The 22,658-nt window shown below is 42.9% G+C and overlaps 1 protein-coding gene across 10 annotated transcripts in view; it reads right to left on the bottom strand.

Moving 5' to 3' along the window:
- Positions 1–22,658, bottom strand: part of SLC4A4 (solute carrier family 4 member 4) — a 231,478-nt gene that overhangs the window by 141,014 nt on the left and 67,806 nt on the right. For 7 of the 10 annotated variants that reach the window (XM_074905327.1, XM_074905325.1, XM_074905333.1 and 4 more), the window contains exons 1-2: positions 18,385–18,961; positions 586–765 (exon numbers count right to left, since the gene is read on the bottom strand). In XM_074905327.1, the coding sequence (XP_074761428.1) occupies positions 586–765; positions 18,385–18,562 (358 nt within the window). In that variant the 5' untranslated portion in view covers positions 18,563–18,961. Of the gene's footprint in view, positions 1–585; positions 766–18,384; positions 18,962–22,658 lie in introns of those variants that run through there. The other 3 variants (XM_074905331.1, XM_074905328.1, XM_074905330.1) reach the window with 1 other exon arrangement.

The following is a 22,658-nucleotide window of genomic DNA, read 5'->3' as shown; positions in this document are numbered from 1 at the left end:
TAATGCTGCATTTTATTCTTCTTTCTGTATGCAAAACTTAAAACTGGCTAATTAATAAAGGGAAAAGACTTATTAGAACCACAAGTCATTGATACAATGAAGCCAAATCCCAAGTGGGTATGTTTCTCTCTTTATAGCAGTGGTCTTGGGTGCTTCTCACCGACCTGTTCCTATGAGTCTGTTTCTAGCTGAAACCACAGGGTGCTTGCATTCTAGAGAGGGTTCACATCCTGAGAGCCAGAGCAGAAGCTGCAACAGATCTGCCCAGGCATCTACTCAGTCTTTGTATTTCCTTGCTATCTCTTTACACACAGTGTCAAATTGCTTTTTAAAATTTGGCCTGTTCTTGGCTGGCATTAGCTCAGGAGCAAACTCAGGTGGTACAGAGGGATGAAATGTCTGCTCCAGCCTGTCCCTTTTCCAAGCCACAGCAACCATTTGACAGCAAGTGATTAAGACTACTCCAACCCTGCAACATGAGATGGCTGTTTTCGTGGATCCAGTTTCTTCCTCCATGATCAGATCAGGAGCAGATCACTAGACAACAGACCACTGTAGTGAGCGACAACTGAAACCAGTACTTACTGAGTGGTTTAAGGATGCTGCTGCTTGTCTCATCAGCATTTTCTACGTCTGATTTGTCGGAATAGTTCTCAGAGATTTTCTCCTTTTCTTTCTTTTCTTTGTGCCCAGGTCTTCTTCTATGACGTCTCCTTCTCCTATAGCTCTTCGGCACGTGGACCCCAATGTAAATAGTGTGATGACCTAGGGAACACAAGAACAGCAAATATTAACTTCGACTGCACATAGTTTCTGCATTGCTGGCCAGTACAGTTCATGCTACATTTCAGTCAAATAAGCAAGTGAAGCATCTTTCTTCGCTGGCCTAACATTAATGAGTAGTATTTTTCTTGTCTCCAAATGTGAGCTAGGACCTCTTTAGCTACCACTTAGAAAAGTATTTTTTTCTACAATCATTTCTGAGAGTGCATGCCAGTGCAGACTCTGATAATTATTCTGTACTTGTGACTCATTTGAAAATAAAAATTAAAACCACAGAAGGCCATCATACTCATTTTGCAATATTGTGCTCTCCAAAAACATTCTACGTTATTTTTTCCATTTGCTTTACCAAATACGCTGGCTGGATTTAACACCTACCTTGTGCAAACTGATTCGGCTTAATGGAAGAGTTTAGAGCAACAAAATTTACATCACTTGACTATGTAGTCCATTGTATAACAAGTGTCAAAATATCATTAGGGTATTATTATAACACAACAGATGAGGAAGGACTAACATAAGTTACTGTAAACTTCTAAAGTACCTGACACTTTCCAAAACATAAATTAAGTAACCAGAGTGTCAAATCGTATGTTGACTGTAAACACGAAGTATGCCTTTTCCCTTTCACATAGACTTTCATTTCAAACTAAAGCACTTAAACTACATTTGCCAATTCTTGTGTCTTCTTGATGAGTTTGATAAAAAATGTTTTATTTTCAGGGCTTTCTGTACATCTACCAGTTTGGGATAAGTATCTTTCCTTGTGCTTGTAGAAAGCATTTATATGTCTTTTTCTGTGCCCAAATAATTCAGATATCTTACTGCAAGCTTTAAAAACAGCTCCTTCAGATTTAACTCTTGATAAATCACAGCTGTATTCTATGCTTTTGACCAAATTTGTTTTTCCCACTCATGTCTCAGCACAGCCAAGCAGAAAGTTTCAGATGAACACACATGCCCTATTACTGACTGAAGTACATTTATCTGAATGAATGAGCCACAAATGCACATAAGAACAAATGCATTCATCTGTAGGCACAGCCATTTGCTTCTGCTCACAGCAGAGCGTTCCTGCAGAGCTGTTACCTCCACAGAGTCACTGTCTCTGTCACCTCCCATCCATCTATTCTTAGCATCTGCTTACACCTTGCATGAATGCATGGCTATTAAAACCCCGAGAGCCAGATGGCACATTCAAGAGAAGGCAGAGGCTACGCTTTTGGAGAGCTGTGCTCCATCGTAAAGCACTGTCCCAGCCCAAGTTGTGTGGTGGTTGCCTCCCCAGAGAGAGGGGAGACCCTCCCAAACTGCAGCCTTCAGACCTCAGCCTCCATGACTGGTGCGGCTTTGAGATAAGAGACCCCTCGGTCCTGACTCCAGGACCTACAGGTATCTCTCACAGAAGACATTCAGCCAAAAGACTCTCTTGAAATGCAGTCCACATCATGATATCACATCACTCCTGAAACCACAGGAACTTCTGTCAAATGAGTGGGCACCCAACTAGATGATGGCAATGGCATCTGAAGCCAGATGAGACATGCTTCTGTGTTACCAGACACATATCTCTGCAACACTTCTCTGTTCAGCTCAGAGCTGTGTCCACCTCTCCCTTCTACAGCAGCCATACTCCCATTTGCTTAGGAACAAGAATTAAGTCAAGCAAGTAACAAAAGTCAGGCTTCACTTGATAAAAGTCATGTACTTGAGAACACTAGAGAGAAAACTTGCCCTTGCCACCAACCCATCTCCACCGATTTCCCCTCGTTACAGAGTACCAATTGCTCTTTCCTTTCACCTTTAGCAGCATTACAAGGTTCCAGATGAACCACCTCTTCACAAGGCATGGGAAGCTGCTCTGGAAATGTCAGCACAACAGTAAAGCCGGAGTCTGCAGCCACCAGTTAACTTCACCGCTAAACACGCACCTCTAATCCCTCATGATGATAAGTCCAATCTTTTGACACTGAACCACCAAAAATTTAGGCACAAAATACCCTACTGAAAAAATAAGAAACTGACTTTTCAATGAAAAACAACCCTGCATTTTCAATTTCAAATTCCACACACTCTTGAGGCCAGCTGTGAAGTCTGGAGAGTCCTTCACCTTTTTTGCATGTGAATTTTCATACTGAAAGCAACCAAGATCTTTTAAAAAGTTGCTTGACCAGAGTGGCCCTCCTTGATAGCAACTTTAAAATAGCTAGCTGAGTTCCCTGAGGGCTTTGCAAATATTGGAATGATGAGCTGTATGCAAGGATGGGGCCAGAAGCTTATGAAAATAGCTCATGTCCTATGTATAATACACTGTCCCTCATACCCATCTACATACATACTCTACAGCCCAGCAAGACTACTGGCATACACAGATCTCCAGGAGTAGCTCCTCTGAAAAGCAGTCATGGAGGACAAATTAGAATTTTAAATGCTTGCTGTTGTTGAATTACTTAAGTATAAAAAAGCATCTGAAAAAGGCTTCTTAAATACTACATTCTGAATTCTCAAAAAGCCAATAAAAGAAAAAAAAATTCTCCAATACGATTACTTGAAAAAATATGTTCATCCCCAAACTGTCACTAAGTGTGTTACAGTTTGGCTCCAAAGTAATTTGTTATGTGGAAATTGTAGTAGAAAGCAGAGGCTTATAAAGCAATTCCCTTCTCACTCACAGATGATGATGGTGCAACAGGGCCTGTGATGGTCCTGAAATGGATCACATCATCATTCTGGTGGCTAGAGTGCTACAGCAAGCTCAAGTTTATGTACTAGTGGTAACTATGCACACTAAAGATCACACTAAATAAATAAGTAAAACAGATATACAAATATATATGTCCGTGATATCAAGATAGAAACTAACAGCTATGAAGAGTTAGTGAAAATCTCTCCGAGTGAAGTACAGTTATTTTTTAGGCAGTATTATCTAGGCTGAGGTATTAGAAGTTCTGCTGCTGCCGGGCACCAAAAGCTGTCCGTACAACTGCTGGGTACAGTATCAGACGCTAATAACTTGCCATCTCAGGGAGCATGACAAAAACAGAAACAGAAATCCAGGGCTGAGCAAGGTCCAAAATCAGGCAGCACACCAGTGACAGAAAAAAAGGGACGCGCATCTGCTGCCTGTAGCTCAGTGTGCCAGCACTGCGATCTTGGAGAAAGGGGCTCACATCACAGAAGGAATAGGCAGAGCCACAACACCAAAGTCAGGGACATCTGCAGCAAGACCTTACAGATCAGCACCTGAAGCCAGGATTTAGCTCTAGCATGTCAAAAGGAAACCAGGAAAGCTATTGCAGCCACTGGAGACATCAGCTTTAACACAGCAGATGGCATAAACTCTGCATAAGGACAGAGAAATCTGAGCACAAGTAGGAGCTGTAGGGCAGGGGTGGCCCCAAGATAGTGGTAGCTGTTCCCAATGAATTCTGGCAGTCAAGACCACATCCAAAAGCCAGACGCAAAAGGATGGAGCTATTCCAGTATCTCTATTAAAACAATGTCCTCCTTTGAATCACCTCAATTCTGTGGTCAGCTTGATAATAGAAATACATCATAGTAAGCCTGTAGTCTTAATACTTTAATATGCTGCCAACAGAACTGGACAATCTCTGTAATCTTTTGACCACGTGGGCACTGTACAGATTTTGGTAATATGAAACTAAGTTGTATATACTCAGGCAAGCATCTGCATTAACTTAGCTGCTTTTCCCTATTCTGCAAAGGAGAGACTTAACGTTGCTTTTTGCCTTCCCCTCCTCAAGTCTGTTCAGGGACGCCAAGCAAGACATTTTTCTTTTCTGCATACTTGAAGCGCTTGGCATCTGTTTATATTGTTGCAAATGCTGAGATAAACTTTTAGGCTCCCTTCCCAAAGCGCCTGGAAGGAAACAATTGACACATACTTTCAATGCACTGGGTTTCTGAGACATTTCCTACTCACCAGGGTAACAGAGCCTTTCCCATGAGAACCATTGACTACAAATGGTAATGCCTGATAAATTTAACGTGACACACATGCACCGTGCTATTATCCTATGGCTTGGTGGAGGATGGGAAGCACAGAGCCAAGTGTTAAACTCCTCCTGGTAATCCAGATCCCACTCAGCTGTAACTTTCTTTTGCACACCTGACATGGGCCAATTGCCAGTTTCCTCCTGTGGCCCCTACAGCATTCACAGCCTTTTCTGGGGGCAGCTCCCGTAGTCCTCTTCCAGGAAGATGATTAGCCTCTATGTGCACCTCATTAATTTTTAGAGCTGTTTTGGTTGACCAGAGGCATTTATTTCACAAGAGTAAAACCCATCGGTAAGATGCACAGCAGGACCTACAGGTCAATGTGGCACCTCTTCTCTTCTAAGGGACAGTGGTGGGTAGTGGTTCCCTTGAACTTTCACCTGCTGTAGCTAAAACTTTTGAAATTAGTTTCTTGTGCCTGAGGAGAAACTTTACTATGTACCAAATTTAGAGCAAAATCATTTCATCTGATTATTAATAGAACAAGAAGTAGTCATCATCAGAGAGGTATTTTTCCCCTGGAAAAATTTTGGTTGAAATGACATCTTTTGCTTTACTGAGAGCTATTAAAGAATAGTAGCTCATGATTCAGAGTCCAGATTTAGAGTTTGGGCACAGGAGACTCCCTGAGTCAGTTTTACCAGTGAAAATCCCCTCATGTATTATCAAATTTAAGTTCTGTAAAACGCAGCATTCCCTCCCTGCCCGCAAGAGTATCTGTTCATCTCTTGTCTCCATCCTGGCCAAGCATGGTCTTGCTGATGGCCTGGGAATGAAACTGTCCAAATCCCAAGCTCTGCACACCACACAGGCTCAGCACACTTGCCCCAGCAGTGCTCAGGCAGCACATGTGAAAGCAAGCAGCTCCAGATACCCGCCTCAATCAGCCAGGCCCCCAAGCACACCACCTCAGTACAGTGCCATGCTATGTCTTTTCTGAGTTACTCCATTTAAGGAAATGTGAGGGTTAAAAGAAATGTAAACATAGGAAATAAAAAAAGTGTACTGAAAAATAAAAACAGTAAGTAATCTGCAGACTTGAAAGTTGTCTGACCTGGTAAAGATTCAGCCACCCCTTAGTTCCTTGTGTGTGTTTATGTAACCAAATCTGTGGCTACAAGATTAGCACAGCCTGATCACCATAGACACAGTCCAGGTCTCCTTTCAGGAGCTCGCTCCCCATCACCTGCTGAGGTTTACAGAAAGCTTCACAAGAGTTTTGCAGTAGGAAAAGCCAGGACCTGCATCAAACACACCAGGTTCCTATACCTATATACCCATAATTCTGTCTAGGTGTTTTTGCAGCTGGTGTGGCACAAAGCTGGAAGCAAACCCGCACTGTCTGTCAGTGGGGATCCTTTTCTGTTCAAGAAAGAAAGGATGGCAGTTGTCTAGAGACCAAAAGGCAGTATGTACATGCAATGCCCGCACCAAGCAGCTGTCCAGTCCACTGCTAAGCGAGGGGGACGGCAGCTTTGAAAGAACCAGGACAAGCCGAGGAGCTGGTTAAACATACATGATGAAGAGACCTGGGGATCCACCTGCATGAGACATGTGCTGGGAGTCAGGGAATTACCCACTCTCTGTGCAACCACGTCAGTCCCAAATTGGATGTCCTAAGGTCTGTGAAGCACAAGCCATCTATACTGTTCAAAACACATGGATATATTCATGCTACAGGCAGCAAATGACAAAAAAAAAAAAATCGAGAGAGAGAAAAATGCACAAGTGTTGTCTCCCAAACTAGTTCTGGAACCGTATGTGCCTTCAAGAGCATTATCACTTCCTACCATGCCCTTGGTAAGAAACCAGTTCATCCCAGAAGAATCATACAGAAGAGACCTGAGGCACCTATGGAGAGTTGCAGAGCTCAGATTTCTCACAAAGTTTGAATTTAGGTGATTCGGGGGAGCTTCACCCTACAACAGTCTTTCCACAAAGCCTTTTGTATTGTGTATTTCAACACATACATGTAACAGATTATCAGTGGCCGTAGTAGTAATCCACACGTAGGGTACTAGCAGAAAAAGTGTGTTACAGGGAATGCAAACCGAAATCACAGCCTTAGCGTGAGGGAAAATAAAAAGAAAGGTAAATCAGCAGACATGATTAGATTATCCAAGAGTGGTGACACCTTTTGTGCCTGAGATCTCTGCATTCATCCAGACACCGAGCTGAATCTAGAGCTTTCTGTAATCCTAGTGCATGACCAAGTGCAGGCTTTAAGCCTGACACTACCTAAGACTGAAATTATTTTTTCATTCCAGATATCTACAGCCAAATGAGCAAGCAGAAAGAGATCACTTTATGATCCTCTCCATTTTTAAGCACTAACTTTTTTAAGAAAATGGTGACAGCACAACGACTTTTGCTTAGAAAAACAAAACTTGGTCATTTGGAGAAAGAAGCTGAAAGTCACAGGATCAAAGGATAAAGTCTGTCTGTTGCCTAATATCTAAGGAGGAATCCCTTCCACATGATCAGGGTTGTTAGGACTTAGAGCCTGGTCAGACTAGCCCGTAAAGAATCTCAGACTTGCACCTTAGAAGAAAACAAGATCAAAACCTAACATTAAAATTTTATAAAGCAATGAAAATGAGCTGAGTATTAGCAGTTTTCATGGGGCGCTTGTTTTCACTTTCAAGGCTCCTTTCCAAAGAACCAGGAGAGTCATGTTAAACCCCATCAAGCTTGAACAGGCTCTTGTGGTTACCATGGACATGTCTACACAGCCAAACTCTTGTCCACAAGCTCTGGCCACTTGCGCCTCCTGCACTGGGCAGCCACCTGTACTCAGGCTCTCAAAGAGAACAGGGAAAGAAGGCCACGTGAATGAAGGGCTTTGCTCAGGATGTCCCAGTCATTTAACTTTGGGGCATGACTGACTTACAAGATGACACATGCAGGCAAAGATGTGCCCTTCTCTGCCCCTTTCCATAGCCTACCTATAGGTCTCATACCCAGATGGAAGTGAAACACAGCACACCCCCAGGACAGGAAAGCTTTACTTAATGATGTGGCTTCCTATGGCTTTCACTCCTACCACTAACGAGCTGCTAACTTCATGATAACTTGCTCCCTAGCCATTTCTGACATTCGGGAATCTGAACCTACCACTGCTCCAAAGTCACAGGGGATGCAGCCCCGCTACATGCTTCATCAGCAGAAGATGGTATGGCACACTTTGTGGCCAAGAAGGTGACGATGTACTGCCAAGCACACAGCCAGACGTGACACTAGCCAACACACTGCTGGGATCGCGGCCAGGCTAGCGCAGCCTTTGGCGGCTGCTTTTCAAACTTGGGGTGGCAGCAGAAGGGTACTTCTCGTTTTGTGTGAGAATCAAAGGAAAAAAATGACATCAAAACCTGATGGCCCAGAAGGACAAATAAATCACTGAGATGATCCATTTTACAGGGGAGATATTAAAAGTAGCACTAAGCAAGTCCAAAACTAAGCCCTGCTTCGTTTCAAATCCACTCAAGAAATAAGAACGAAAGGCCACGCCATCACGTGTCAAGTGCACTTAACCCTACCTGATTTTAAAGAGGTTGTAGGTGCCGGTGCTAGCAGAGGAGCAAGGTGCAGGCCCCTCCATCCCGACCAACTCCACCAGCCAAGACACGACTGTGGCTCTGCACACGTAGGTGCACACAACACCCCGGTTCAGAGAACCGTTCGCACCAGCGGAACAGAAATGACTCTCCCAGTCCTTCCTACGCAGGCATCATACTGCACCTAAAAAGTTCCCAGGAGTGATCTGGAAGAGCATTAATTTCCAACACAGATGGAAACAGAGGCCACAAAACCAACAGGCAAACAGGTCTATTTTCAATGATACACTAGGAAGATGCAAATTCGGGTTAGGGGAAGAGACACAGAAATTCACAAGAGCTGTCAGTGAATGTGGCTGGTTCATGCATTAGAAACAAGGAACATGATGATTTCCCCTAGCACTATGTAAGACCTAATTACTATTCCCATTAATGCACATGAACACAGATAGTGAAACTCAAGAGAATAAAACCAAACCATAACCAATCCTCTTGACAGGCTGACCAGGCATACTCCCAGGCTCACCGCTCCATTCCCACAGGGTTTTCAGAACATCCTGATATTCAAGTGACTGTATTTTCCAAGTGAATAAAAACTTACAGATGAGGTAAACAGCAGAAGAATTCATTGAGCATTTCATTGAAGTCTGGGTGAAATCTAAACAAGTTTACATACCAGTTGGAGATAAATCAGATCCAAATCCCTCCTGTTCCCCACATCAAAATAGCCCCATCAAGCAGCAGGGCTACAGAAAAGATCTGTTTCCCTCCAAAGAGAGGGCAGCCCACACAACTGGAACAGACTCAGCTCTTTTGTGTCACAGTGATGATTTTATTAGTGCAGAAACATGCATGTATGCCTTACAGTGGTGACACTGGGGCACAAAATTACCTCTCTGCAAGAGGCTCCCATGAAGAGAACTCAAGGTCTTTTGAGGGACTGAGCGCAGACTGCCACAGGACCAGCAATAACAGGTGGATGCCTAGAGTTGGACAAAGGATGCCAGGTAAAAGACTGGCTGGGAGAAGCAGAAGAAATCATGTCTGTATGTAAAAAAGTGGCACAAGTTTGTAACCAGAGAGCTGAAAAAAATGGATCAGGAAGGCCCTCAGGCATAAGGGCCTTTAAAACAATGGTAGTATGCAATAACTAATTCTTATATGATATGTGGCAGCTGGCCAAAGAAAAGGATCAGTGTGAACCCATCAGGTGATGGGACCAAATACTTGTAAAAGGACAACCATAAGGTTGAGTAGGGGGTTCACAGCCTAGTAAAAGCCATCAGGAGAACAGCCTGCAATGAGAGTTGCAGTACAGAGCAAAAGAGATCATAGAGGTTCCAAGAGAGACAAAACCTAAGCTACTATGCAACTGATGGATGAAATAGGAAGGGACAAGATTAGAAACACCAGGGCCCTCTTCAATTCTGCCAACTCTGACAGAAGAGCCCCAAATTCATAGCTAAGATGAAAGTATTCAAGACAGGTCCCAGCATCAGCAATGAAGATGCAGTTACTTAATTGAGCAAGGGACTTGTCCAAAGGTCATTTTACATATTTGTATTACTGCAGTCCTTCACTAAAGTCACTACAAGGGGGGGAAAGCCAGCATATAAACATATAAATCAGAGATTTTTTTTTTTCTTCTTTTTTTTACCATCAGGCTTCTAGAATTTCAGTATCTGCAAAAGGTCAGTTTAATCTTTATGTAAAGCGACCTCTGTAGTCTTTAAAAGGTTCCCACGTAACACCACTATAGTTAGCCAGAATGAAAGTCTGCCTAGCCATCTGTCTAAAGCTTGCACTTCTCCATTTCAAACAGATGCTTGCTACCCATCAGTGACCCAGACTTGAACTGCCCAATTCTTAACAGGATTCAGAGGCCACTCCAGCAAAGCATGTTTAAAAGGTGAGTTTGCACAGTGCCCTGACGAACTGGATGGCTCTAACAGATGGAGCTCACATAAAGTCAAGAGTATCTAAACAGGAGAAGAAAATGAAAAAATGAAATGAGGTCTTCTTTTGACTTCTTGAAGATCCTACAAACCCTGTTTTTTTAGAAGGAGCAGACCAAGTCAGTCACCAAAAACTACACTAGGAATTGCTAGGAAAGGATCAAAATGAGAAGCCCAGAAGACACACGTTGATGACAGCTACAAGGTACTGTTCCATGACAAGAAAATATAAGGAAGCTGGCAATGAATTAACAGGTGGACATTGTTTAGACAGAACAAATAAACATGTGTTTGGAGTATTCTCACTGAGCTTTGTATAAGCCATTGCGAGACTCTTACCCACAACCCCATAAGCTGCTTTTCTTTCTCTCTTCTTTGGAGTCGTGAGAGGTTACAGAAGCCACCAAACCTGTCCCACTGTGATATGATCTAATCTATCCAGTACTGCTTGGATCCCATTAAAAGAAAAGGAAGACTTTAAAAACAAATGGCTCTGGGGAACAAAGCAGAGGAGGGGAGCCGTGCTAGACTGTCCCCTCCCAAAATGCCCCAAATGACCACCCAAAATAAGCCATCTTGGCTGAAAACCTTGACCTCATTTTCCATATTTCCATCTCATTAATTACAAAGACTTATTAAATTAATACCAAGGTGTATTTGGCAATGTCAAGCTCATAGATGCAGGTTTTAGACCACCCTCCAAATATAAGTAAGAGCCATGGTATAACGAGTAAGGCATCCACGTGCTGCCCCCATTTCAGAGAAAGAACCTCAAAACCGCTTTCTAGGTAACAGAGGTTGGCTGCTGCTTTACCACTTGCGCACAAGCAACAAAAAGGCATGCTGCTTAAATCTGCACTCCAAACTCTGAAACAAACACCATGGTCCTTTTAGAGTCTGAACTCCTAATCACCACCAATGACTGCAGGGAGTAGCACAGTGTCTAAAGCCTGAAGAACAAACAGCAAAGGCTGAGCACAGGTTAGCAATAAAAACAAGAGACGTAACTGCAGCGTGCCAGGCAAAGATCTACCTAAACCATCAGTCTGTGTCTTTGGGTTTGCAAAGTGCCAGGCAGCTCGCAGCCAATCCTCATAACTGCCTTACTCTGCAGTATTGTATCACAAGATAGAAAAACGGCCGTGATGCAAGCAAACCTTGATTCCAAGGCTGCAGTTATAATGAAACATATAGAAGCCACAGTGTGTTTTATGACAGGCAGACTGTCGCCAGAGCTGGGGCTGCTAGAAGGCAGAGCATGGCCAAGGAATGCCAACAACATGGTGCTCACTGGCAGAAGCCCCATTCACACAAAGGCCTCACCTGACACCTCTCCAGCAGCACACTTCCTTCAGGGAAGTGCCTGAGTTTCCTACATCCCTTCTCAGTCCCCTTTTACTGCTAATGAAGTTTTCGCAGCATCACACAACCAGATTAGGAGCATCACCCAAAGGGATAGGCCTTCACAAAGGCTGAGACAATGACTGAACTAGCGTACAGACTGCACTTATTCTAGGAAGGTACAGAAACAGCCCTAGCATCAATTTCCAGATTAACCCCAGCTCTGCTAGTTCTGGGTGCACAGATGAGAGAGGGAAGGACACTCCAGAGGTTCCCTAGCCACATGAAGGCTGTGACTGTTTGACGTGGCCGAGCTTGAAGGATCCCGGCCCTGATTTGGGGTCAGGTATCTTCCACTTTCTGACTGATTATCTTTCCCTGTTTGCCAAGTGGGTTCTGTCATTTACCTTCACTATTCTTGATTTATGGTATGGAGTAATCTCTTAAAAATTTGTCAATTCAGTGAACAGGCAAAAACCATGAAAGAGTTTGCTAAATACAGCCAAACAGAGCCAACGCTAGCATTACATGTTTTACAACTGCAACTGGGCCTTCCCAATACATTTCCTGTTACTTTTTATTTTTAAATGTCCCGGAAAAATTCTGGAAGGGTAATCAGCACAACTGGGGCTCACATCTGAAGACTGAGCAAAGGCTGTATTGGTTTTTCAACCTCCATCCTGAACTGTCATATCTACTATTAATGTACCTTAAAAAAGAGCTGTTGGACAGAGGAAGGTATATACAATAGGTGGGAGAAGACAGTCAAACAAGCCTAAACACCATCGGGTGCACACTACCAAACTGCATGCACGCTGATGCTGGGCAGGATCTACAGAAACTGAAGCACAAAAGAAGAGAGGGCTTCAAAAGCGACCTTTGTAGAATTGTTATCATGAGCACACAGACAAGAGAGGCCCATGTCCCTGGTCTGGACCTGCTGTGCACTGCCCAAGTGCCTCCTCTCTCTTGCTAGGGAACAGCAGCTTCAGGATGGCCCTGGTCACTGAAAACATCCACTCAGAGCAGTTGCTCCCATCAAAGGCTGGAAGGTAGCATTTGAGGGCCACTCTTCTAATTAGCATGGCCCTCAGCAAAATTAGTTTCACCACTGTGTCAGAGGGCTACTGATTATTTCTAAACCAATCAGAGGTGGGAAAAAGCCAGTCACTGTCAGAATGGTATGGAAACACCTTCCTTCACTGCCACGTACCTCACACTTCTAGCATGTGTCAGTGCAAACCTTATCATCGCTTAAAAGAAAACACAACCTTTCCTTCGCAACAGGCAAACCAAATCACATATTGACTCAGCTGTTCTTACATTTTCTCGACTTCTGCTGCGTACACAGCCAACTTATCACTACCTTATGTAAAGTCAGTTTATCATCATCAGAACTTAGATTGCAGTTTTCCTCACAGAGTTTGGAGTAGGTGGGCATCAACACCTTCTCACACAACCCCAGCAACTTTAAAGCTAATCCTGACAACAGCTGAAAGACATCTGCAATGACCAGAACCATATCCCATGCAGTGATGGGGGACATAAGCACACTCATAGATTTACTAGCATCAAGCTAACAAATGACTGAAAAGTGATATTATCTTAATGACAAAAATTTCTGCACAAACCACTTCATGAATTATTCATATTTCACAGACCTCACAGCATTTGTACTATTGATTTAATTAGTACACACAAAAACCACTCCCAACTTTTCCACAGGGATTTACCATATTATCAAAAGTCTGCAGCGAAGTCATAGCACTAAATCTTTTCATTTGTGACAAACCAGTTAATGGCACATTTCAGTATTCTGCAAAGTGTCATGGAGAATTAAAGCTGGAGAGAAGCTCATCTGAAATCTTTCATTCAGATACTTCAAAGTTGAGAAGATCCAAACCACCCGTCTTGATTTTACTAGCTGTGTGGGGCATCATTTAGGTCCCAGTCTGTGCCTGCCATTCCCAAGTTGTGCCAGCTGCTGTACAGAAAGAGAGCAAAAAGGCAGTGCCTGAGTCCTCATCGTTTTGCTTTTGCACAAGCAAATCCTGACTCAGTTTTACCAAAGCAAAATACAGCCTACTCTGCCTCTGCAGATAATTTAAAGGTACCAAAGAATATTAATGAACTACATTCTGTGTTGAGATTTTATCATACTGGGTTTTCTTAAATCATATTTATTTCAGAAGCAATTGAAAACTCTAACTGATATGAAACAGGTTTTCTGGTTATTTCTGTAAATGGAGAAGGTCTGCCTACCATTACTAATCAAAAACTGAGGGTGGGGATGACAGAAGAAAACGAAAACAAAGTTTTCTTCTGCCTTCTTCTACCTTCTGTATGCTGTTAATAAGAGTAGATTTTTCATAGTTATCTTTACCCTTTAAACCTCTCTCCCCATCAATCCAACCATCAAGTAATAATCTTAGGCTTATGGCATCACACAGCTTTCTACCAGCAAAGTGCAATGACACAACAGGGTCAAGAAGAGAAAGCAAGGAGGAGGAAGGTGTGGGGAGCAGTCAGCTAAAATGGAAAAAGTAGTTACAGCAAGTCATTACAAAATCCCTGGTTTAGGCTCTCTATATAGTAAAAACCATACTGATAACAGGATCCAAGAAAAAGTTTCCACTGTAACAGCATTTTTTTCTGAATCCACTCCTGCAACAGTGGTATCTAAGAGATATTCTCAGACCTTTGCAAACAATTTGAAACGCAGGACAAAACACCTGACACGAGTACTGGTCCCCGTCTCCTAAAAGGCAGCCAGAGTGGTCCTCAAGCCTTCCAGAAAGAGTTGTCAGACTTGAAATCAAGCATCCTCCACCCCACCGAGAAGTCAGGGCAGCAGTGAGCCTGGGGGAAGTTACGCTTCAAGAGCCAAGAATACCTTATCTCAAAGGATAAGGTGGAGCTTTACTTTTCCCCTCTTGCAAAATTGGCTATTAAGTAATCTGTTTATGTCACACATACCAGCACTCCTAACAGTGGCATTACAGCAATATGTCATTACCTTCAAGGAAAGGAACGTGCAGTGCTCTGAATGAATGGGAATGCTTTTCTCACACAGGAGGTTCAGTTTAGGGCAGTGCCTCTTCCTGATTTCCCTAAGAAAGCCTACATTTTTGCATTGGCTTTCCTTCCACAATCTGAACCAGACCCAGGCAGATCCCTTGGCTCGCCAAGTCACATTTCTGGGCACTCATGTGCAATATCAGTGATGGCCAGCAAAGCAGCTCTTCATAACTAACACATACTGAATTAATAAATTGAGTCCTCTCACTGATAAAGACAGCATGGGGTGAGCTGGAATGGAGTAATTTTTGAATGTCAACAGCTGATATCACCAGTAAAATAGCAACACATTCCAGCATAGGACCAGACTGAGGTCCCATCATAGAGAAGCATTAAACAATCTCTGGAATCAGACCAAAGGGACACAGTTTTGTCAGGTATGTATGATTTCTATTAACATTACATTTACTGAGCAAGGGCACGACGGACAAGCTGAAAATGTCTCAACATCCTGACCAACGAAAAATGCCCATTTTTCCCCCTCCTTAAAAAGCAAAGTCCTTCCCTCTCCCCCACACTGCTACATAATCACATTAGTGACATGGTAATTCAGAGTTGCTATCTCCATCTCACAGACATAACATGAGGTCACCAGGTACCGATAAAATGACACCATGCTCCTCCTCTCTTCTTGCAAAGGACATGCAAAATAGGGATGCTCAAAATGACAACTTTAAAATTCTGTCTTCATTGGTTTGAAATCAAACCGATTCACAAGCAACAAAAGCAGCCTGCTTTCTAAGCATGTTATGTTTTGCAGTAGGGTTTTCCCATTCTCTCCTGCAGCTGGGGAATCCCCAAGTTCCACTGCCCTAACACCACACTGTCAGCTCTCTTCTCATAAAGGTTACAATTCACCTTTCCCTAGCAGAGAGACAAGAAAACAACCTCTCCTCTGCTCAGTTTTTTTTCCCTACAAGTTTAGTGAAACTAAGAGTAGCTTTGAAGAGCCTTCCTAAGAAATTTGGATCGATATTGACTACTAGGTGCAAAAAATTATTGAGACAAATGGAGAGAAAAGGCAAAAGACAGGTAAACAACTTTATATGTATGTTGTTTCCTCATGAAAGTAGGCTAAAAATAAAAATTATCAGAAAAATAAAATATACCTGAAGTTAACAATTCCACTTGCTGTTACCTGAGTCTACAGAGGGTGCAACTACTGTAAGCCTTTTAGAAAAGCAAGTTATAACCATACCATGAAAGTAGCTGAAGTGTTCAGAGCTAACACCTTCAGGTCTCTAGATCTCTCCTTGTAACCACTCCCCTTGCAGTGCAGAAATCTAGCAGACTTAGAAGTATCTTCAACCTGATGTTTTAGCCTTTCCACTGGATCTTAAACTGAGAGGAGACAGATTTAGATTGGATATAAGGAAGAAATTCTTTCCTGTGAGGGTGGTGAGGCACTGGCACAGGTTGCCCAGAGAAGCTGTAGATGCCTCCTCCCTGCAAGTGTTCAAGGTCAGGTTGGATGGAGCTTTGAGCAACCTGGTCTGGTGGAAGGTGTCCCTGCCCACAGCAGGGTGGGTGGACAGTCTTTAAAAGGTCCCTTCAAACCCAAACCATTCTGTGGATCTACAAATCATTCCATACATGCAGACTATGACTGTACATGGGGTGCATATGTGTGTATTAGATACAAACATACATTAAGTGTACTTACATACAGGGCGCATATCTGTGTAGAGAGTTAGATGTAGCTGATGACATGCTCATAGAATCATTTAGGTTGGAAATCTTCCCCTCTAAAGCAAGTAAGACCTCTTCAAAGTGCCAAATCCTTTAATGATTACTTGCGCTGTAGTAATGCCCCAAATTTGCCAAGTACTATGAATTCAAGGCTGTCCCACACCAGAAGAGTGGCCGAGCAGCAACTCACCAACCACATCACACACGCACCATGACACTGACAGATGCTACGGTGTCAGCACTGGCCCCACCACAGACAGATCCTTTTGTGATTTAGTGAGGTCATTCACAGGAGCCTGGTAAGAATCAAGGCACTGCATTTAGCACAAACAAGGGAATTAGCCAGTTACACAGCTCCAAGTCTCTCCAGAGGCTCAGACAAGCGGCTACACTTCTCAAGAGGCCTGTCTTGTGTAATTAGAAATACTTGTTTCATCCCCTCTTCTTATCCCAGTGAGATGAACTGCAACTGGTCTGTTAGCCCAACTATATCAAATGAGAATATCTGCATTGAAACAAGGAGATAAACACACCATATCTACAAATATTACTTAAAGATTAACCACAACCTTTCTCCCAGCACCGGCAGACAGTTAAAAGAACACTCCCACACTGCTCTTCAAAACCAAGGATTTGTTTTATATTCCCAGAGAATCACACATGGGCAATACACACCACAACAGCATGTGGCAACACTTAAGACAGTAAAATCTAAGAAATGTTCTCCCTCTCTCCCCTCTCAAATGTTTCTGCTGGGCCAAAGTATTAATTATTCTACAAGCAAAAGGCTAATACAAAACCCCTGTCATTCTGACCCTGCAGACAGCAAATGACCTAATGAAACTCAACATGATTTATAGGTACTAAGCACAGATTACTTCATACAAGAGAGGAAGAAAACACAGGCTTTTCCATGGAAATGACTGGTTTGACTTGCTGGAAGTGTTCTAATTTATCTTTCTGGAGATTATTTTTTCATACTGCTTGATTCTTTACCGTCCATTACCAGTGACAATGACATGGCTGTAACCCTGCACCTTTCAAAACATTTTAAACCAAAAAGCCACAGGCATTTGTTTGCAAATAAAGAAATTAGAATAAAATTGGCCTAAGTCATGAGGGGAAGGATAGGACTGTGAGGTAAAATGCTTGACTCCTTTCCCTTCTAGGTAGAGTACGTACTCTATCATCTTTTCCTCCTTCTCCCATACTAGTTCATCAAGCACACAGTCGACGAATTCTCATAAAATGAAAAAAAGATAATTTGCTGCAAATAATTCATTCCTATCAGCTTAATAATTTTCCACAAACAAGCTTAAACTAAACTCCTTTAAATTCCTTTTACCTTTGGGATTTCACAACATTTTTAGCTAGAGAGAATATAAAAACACTTTCAAAGACATCTACTCTTTTCCTAAAAAATGAGGAAATTGCTCCGTTAAAAAGTTCCTCTTTAAGGGAAAAAACCTTCTCTTTATGCCTCTTAAGCTAAAAGGATAACCCAGTCAAACATCCACTTGCTGCCTTATGTCCATCCCTGACACTCAGTGAAACTGCTGTTTTTTCCAGTTCATTTCTCCATCTGCAGCACCTACCACCATATTCCAGCACTTCCAAGTGCAGTGATGATATGCAAGTGTTGCCAAAACTATATTCATAGAGGAAAGGAAAACAAAATAGCCCCAATTTCACAGCCACTATGCAAGACACAGCAAGCACGACTTTGTGGGAAGTGGAAATGTGTGCAGCACCGTATGACAACATTTCACTCCTGAACTGAAAAAGACGGTTTCTTTAAAAGCTCAGTTCCACCCCGATCAAGCTTACTGGTGTTTCAGACAATTTTAGGATTAATTACTTGGCAAAACAAAGGTGCCTTTTTTCTCTGCTATCTGACTGTTCCGATCTTACATACAAATACAATTTCTGAAGGCACCCTTTCTCCCCAGCAGTCCAAGGTCTCTTACCTTCCACTTCTTCTTCATCACATACATGTTTAAGGAAGGAAGCCCCTCTATCCAGTACTGCCTCGTCCTCCATCCTATAGTAATAGAAAAGAAAAAAGGAATGCTCAGACTTCTCCTGGAGCGAGCGATTTGAACCGGCCCGGGTCCTGGGCAAGTTAATTTGAAAGCTGTTGTTCATGTTCCTGTGGGCACTCCTGTTTTCCTTCCAGTGCCTGCTGTTCCTTCATAGAGCTCCTTTCAAATGGCGTTTGGTTTAAGATGGCCTCACGTCGCTCGAGTTCTAACCTTGAGAGGACATCAGTGGTGACAGGTGGAAGTAAGGTAATCCTGGCTAGAAGTCTTTGGGATTTTTTCCTGTTTCTTCTTTTTTCCCCCCCCTCTGCCTTTTTCCTTTTTTCTAAAATGGATGTATAGACACAAAGGCAATTTTGGGACTATCTATGCAATAGCCAAGAGTTTGCTGAATTCCAGTTTCCTGTTAAAGTTCTTCTAAAGGACCTTGGCTGCAGAACCACGTACAGGAGCAAGCACACATACTACACACAGACATACACATGCGTCTGAATGCACAGTGGGAGACCAGCCTTGTGCCAGCCTCTTAATGCTAGCAAAGCACACTTGTCTGTAGGGAGGCAAGCTTTGTGTCACATGGTGGCCTTACAGAAATCTGACATATGAGGATTATCCAGAGACTGAGCTACAGTAAGTCAGACCATCACAGCAGTCATTTATGTGTGTCACCCATTCATTCATCCATTTGGGGATGGGTTTTAGCAGTTGTCTTCTTTCCCCTCCCCTTTTCTCTCCATCTCTTATCTGCTTCTCTGTATAGGAGAGACTCCTAACTCTATGCCTCCACCAGAAAGGTCTTCCTGCAGTGCTGCCCAGAACTCATGCTGCTGTTATTTCACCCACAAAATAAGACCACACTCCTTCCAAAGGTTCACCTGCAAATTCATTTTTGACAAGCAAATACAAAAATTATCAAATCACAGAAAAAAAAATAATCTAGCTATATTAAATAATCTCCTTTCGTATTGCTTAGAGGCTAAGGACACATTTGCTGCTCAGTGCTGGACAGTCACTGTGGAAGCTTTCTATCTTAATACAACAGGAGACCAAGCTGGTACCTGTTTTCCTACCAGTGGCAAGAAACAGGCATATGTGGGTAACAATCAAAAAACAATACCTTCTCCTTATATTCCTTAGATGGAATAAGGAAAAATTCAGTACAGAAAGAAGCAAAGCCTTCAAAAACTTCTTCACACCCATATCGCTTCCACTTGTGATCCCACGAGATCCTCCAAGTGCAGCAGCAGCAAACACTTCATACAGTTTTTTAAGGGCACATTCAAGTTCAGAAGAGTATAAAAACCAAACAGATGAGTACCAAGAAATCAGAATGTCTCAGGACATCTACCTTGCATGTCAATGGCTACCTGAACAACAACAACACCACCACCACAAAGAATAAACCCTCAGCACAGCCACAAAAGAAAGTACCAGAGCCCTCATTTTCTGAAAGCAATGGGACAGCAGCCATTCTCCCACCTTTGCCAAGTGTTCCTCCACCTCAAGCATCTCTACCAACATGCCACTGGCCTCATCCTTGGCTTAGTCTGCAGCTCAGCTCCCGTGAATGAGTCTCAAATATGTCACAGGTAAAAAAGAACAAAGCAGCACTTTAGATTCAAAACCACTGACTAAGCAGATAGAAATACACTGCTTTTATTCTTTTGGATTACTGGACGGCAGCAGCTAATACAGCACCATACATGAAACGAATGTGAGTATCAGCTCCTAAATTTAGGTCCAGTTCTGACATTTGAAAAAAGGTCCACCTCCCCTTCACAGAGGCTGTTTCTGTGCATGCTGTCTGCCAGAGACTCAGAAGCCAGATGATTTGAAAAACAAATTTCCCTGACTTAAGGAAGGTACCATTTCACAAGCAGCTGCTACCTTGCATGAAGGGGAAGGACATGCTTCTTGACAACAAAATACACAAAGCCAGCACTCAGGCATGCCCACGAAAGTTCCAGTTCTTCAATTAAATTATTTACAACTACTTATGCATCTTTTCTAAGGCAATAAAAGCTAACATATTTCATGGATGCTCTTGCCTTTTTGCAATGGTTGTGAAGATGCACCCGAATTTATTTTTTACAATTTTTTTCTGTCAAAGCAGCACAGTAGCTACTTGCTATAAACACAACCAAAAACATCTGGAACAGATGGGATGGGATTTTCAGCCCAAACACAAACCGCACAGGCTTTATTACTCCGTAAAGTCTGTTCTTACACTTTCATCCACAGCGTGCCCTGGCATTTGCCTCCATTCCCTGAGTATCGACATGTTCAGGCCTCTCAGCATGTGTGTGTTTGTGCAACCACACCTGCGCATCGTCCCACAGTCCCTGCTCAAACACCAGTTCCCAAGGCCCATTTCTCCATACCATCTTCTGCAGCATCAGTCTTGGCGCGCAGCAGCTGAGAAGCAACAGTCTCAAAGTGGGGAGGAATAGGGAGAAGAAGGAGGGAAAAGAAAAGGAGCAATTTTCACTGCCTGCAAAGAATACAGGGCTGAAAAAACACAGGGTGCCATCCGCCTAGCAGAATGCCTGCTCAAATTCCTCACTGCAGCAGTGCATCCTCCCAGCATCACCCTGCCTGCTGCTGAGCACCTACAGCAGCATCTCATCACAGGCAGCAGGAGCAGACCCCACACTTCCCCTGTCCTCCCAGTAATGGCACCCTTGCTCCCCTGCATCAGTCTATCATGTTTAACAGCTGCACTTCCTAGCTGCAGAGGGCTGGAAAACTGCTTACGACACATTACAAAGCCTCATGCTTCCCCCGAAACAAGCACAGAGCAGATCCGAAAGAGCTGGGGGGTTTAAAGGGCCAGGAATAGAGCTTGGGTCGCCTTGGCACGGCGCCCCGTCTCTAATCCGCAGGAGTTTAGTGATTAGACTCCCAAGCGCCACCTCCCTTGACTTGGTCTTTTCTGCCTTTCTCAGATTACTGCAGGATTTCTTCAGGCCAAAATCTAGCAAGAAAGCATCCTTTATGAATTTGCAAAGGGGAAATATTTCGCCCCCCCCTGGGATTTTTCAAGTAATATGAAATGGAACTTGCAGAAACTAAAAAAAAAAAATAAAAAAATAAAAAAAATCACATGAAACAACAAGAAAATCTTCACTTGGATCTTCAGGAGAAAACTGTCAGAGTCCTATCAGTGAAGCACTGCAGCAAGAAAAGGTATTTTCACTATCCCATGGAGGAGATACAAACACTGGATGGAAGAAAGGGTGGAAATTTTTTTAGGGCCTCTGAGCAGAAAGTTTAAGTTTGGTTTACCAGCTCCTTGCAATAAGGTAAAAAGCATGGGCCATTCAGACACTTTTTATCCAGATCCACAACCTCATTACTGCTACTGTAGGCTTTTGGAAACAAACCTAAAAAATTAATTTAAAAAAAAAAGTTTCTGTTTTCAGGGTCTAGGTCTGATCAGGCAAGTCATTTACTCTGACAGAATATACTCAAGTGAAAAAATATGAGCTGCTTGAGTAATTGGCCTCTCTGGATAGATAATTAGATCGGTACCAAACATTTTTAGAAATGACATTATGTGTCAACAGGATTTTAACAAGAGTCACACACAGCCTACCCAACACAGCATGCAACTCAAACCTAAATTTGCAGACAGAGCACACAGAAATATTCTGCCAGACCACTAGGAAAGAACAAGACCAATTTAGTACTAACAGGGATCCCAGATTTCATAATGGAGAGAAAAGTCAGTATCAAATGGGCAAAGGTGAAGGAAATCAAATAGCACAAAGTAGAGAAGATGAAAAGACTATTTTCCAATGAACAGAGCACACCCTGAAAAATGAGGAAGTGCCTCTCTGCTCTGGGGTAACTTTCAAGGTAAGAGCATTTCTGAGCATTCAGTGTTACCACAGCAAACCTAATTTGTGTTCTGAAGGAAAGTGCTGTGGCTCAAAACCAAAGTATTTGATACACTAAAAAACCCCAAAATGTTACTGAAAAATCCTTGTCTCCTTCCCCTTGACTACACTTATCTGACAGTCTCTGTTTTGCTCAACATATTATAAACTCTTCCTGCAGGTCTCCTTGTTATATCACTGAACACTTGCAACACATCTTCAAAGCAGTTTAAAGCAGCAAGGAAGCTCAGCTTAACTGTTCCCTGTCCTAATGGAGGCAAAGCCCAGTGGCAAGCCCTGCCTCCTGCCCGGCCAGAGTGCTGG

Source organism: Athene noctua, chromosome 4 (genome assembly GCF_965140245.1).
Source record: "Athene noctua chromosome 4, bAthNoc1.hap1.1, whole genome shotgun sequence".
Taxonomy (NCBI): Eukaryota; Metazoa; Chordata; class Aves; order Strigiformes; family Strigidae; genus Athene; species Athene noctua.
This window is presented reverse-complemented; position numbering and strand designations above follow the sequence as displayed.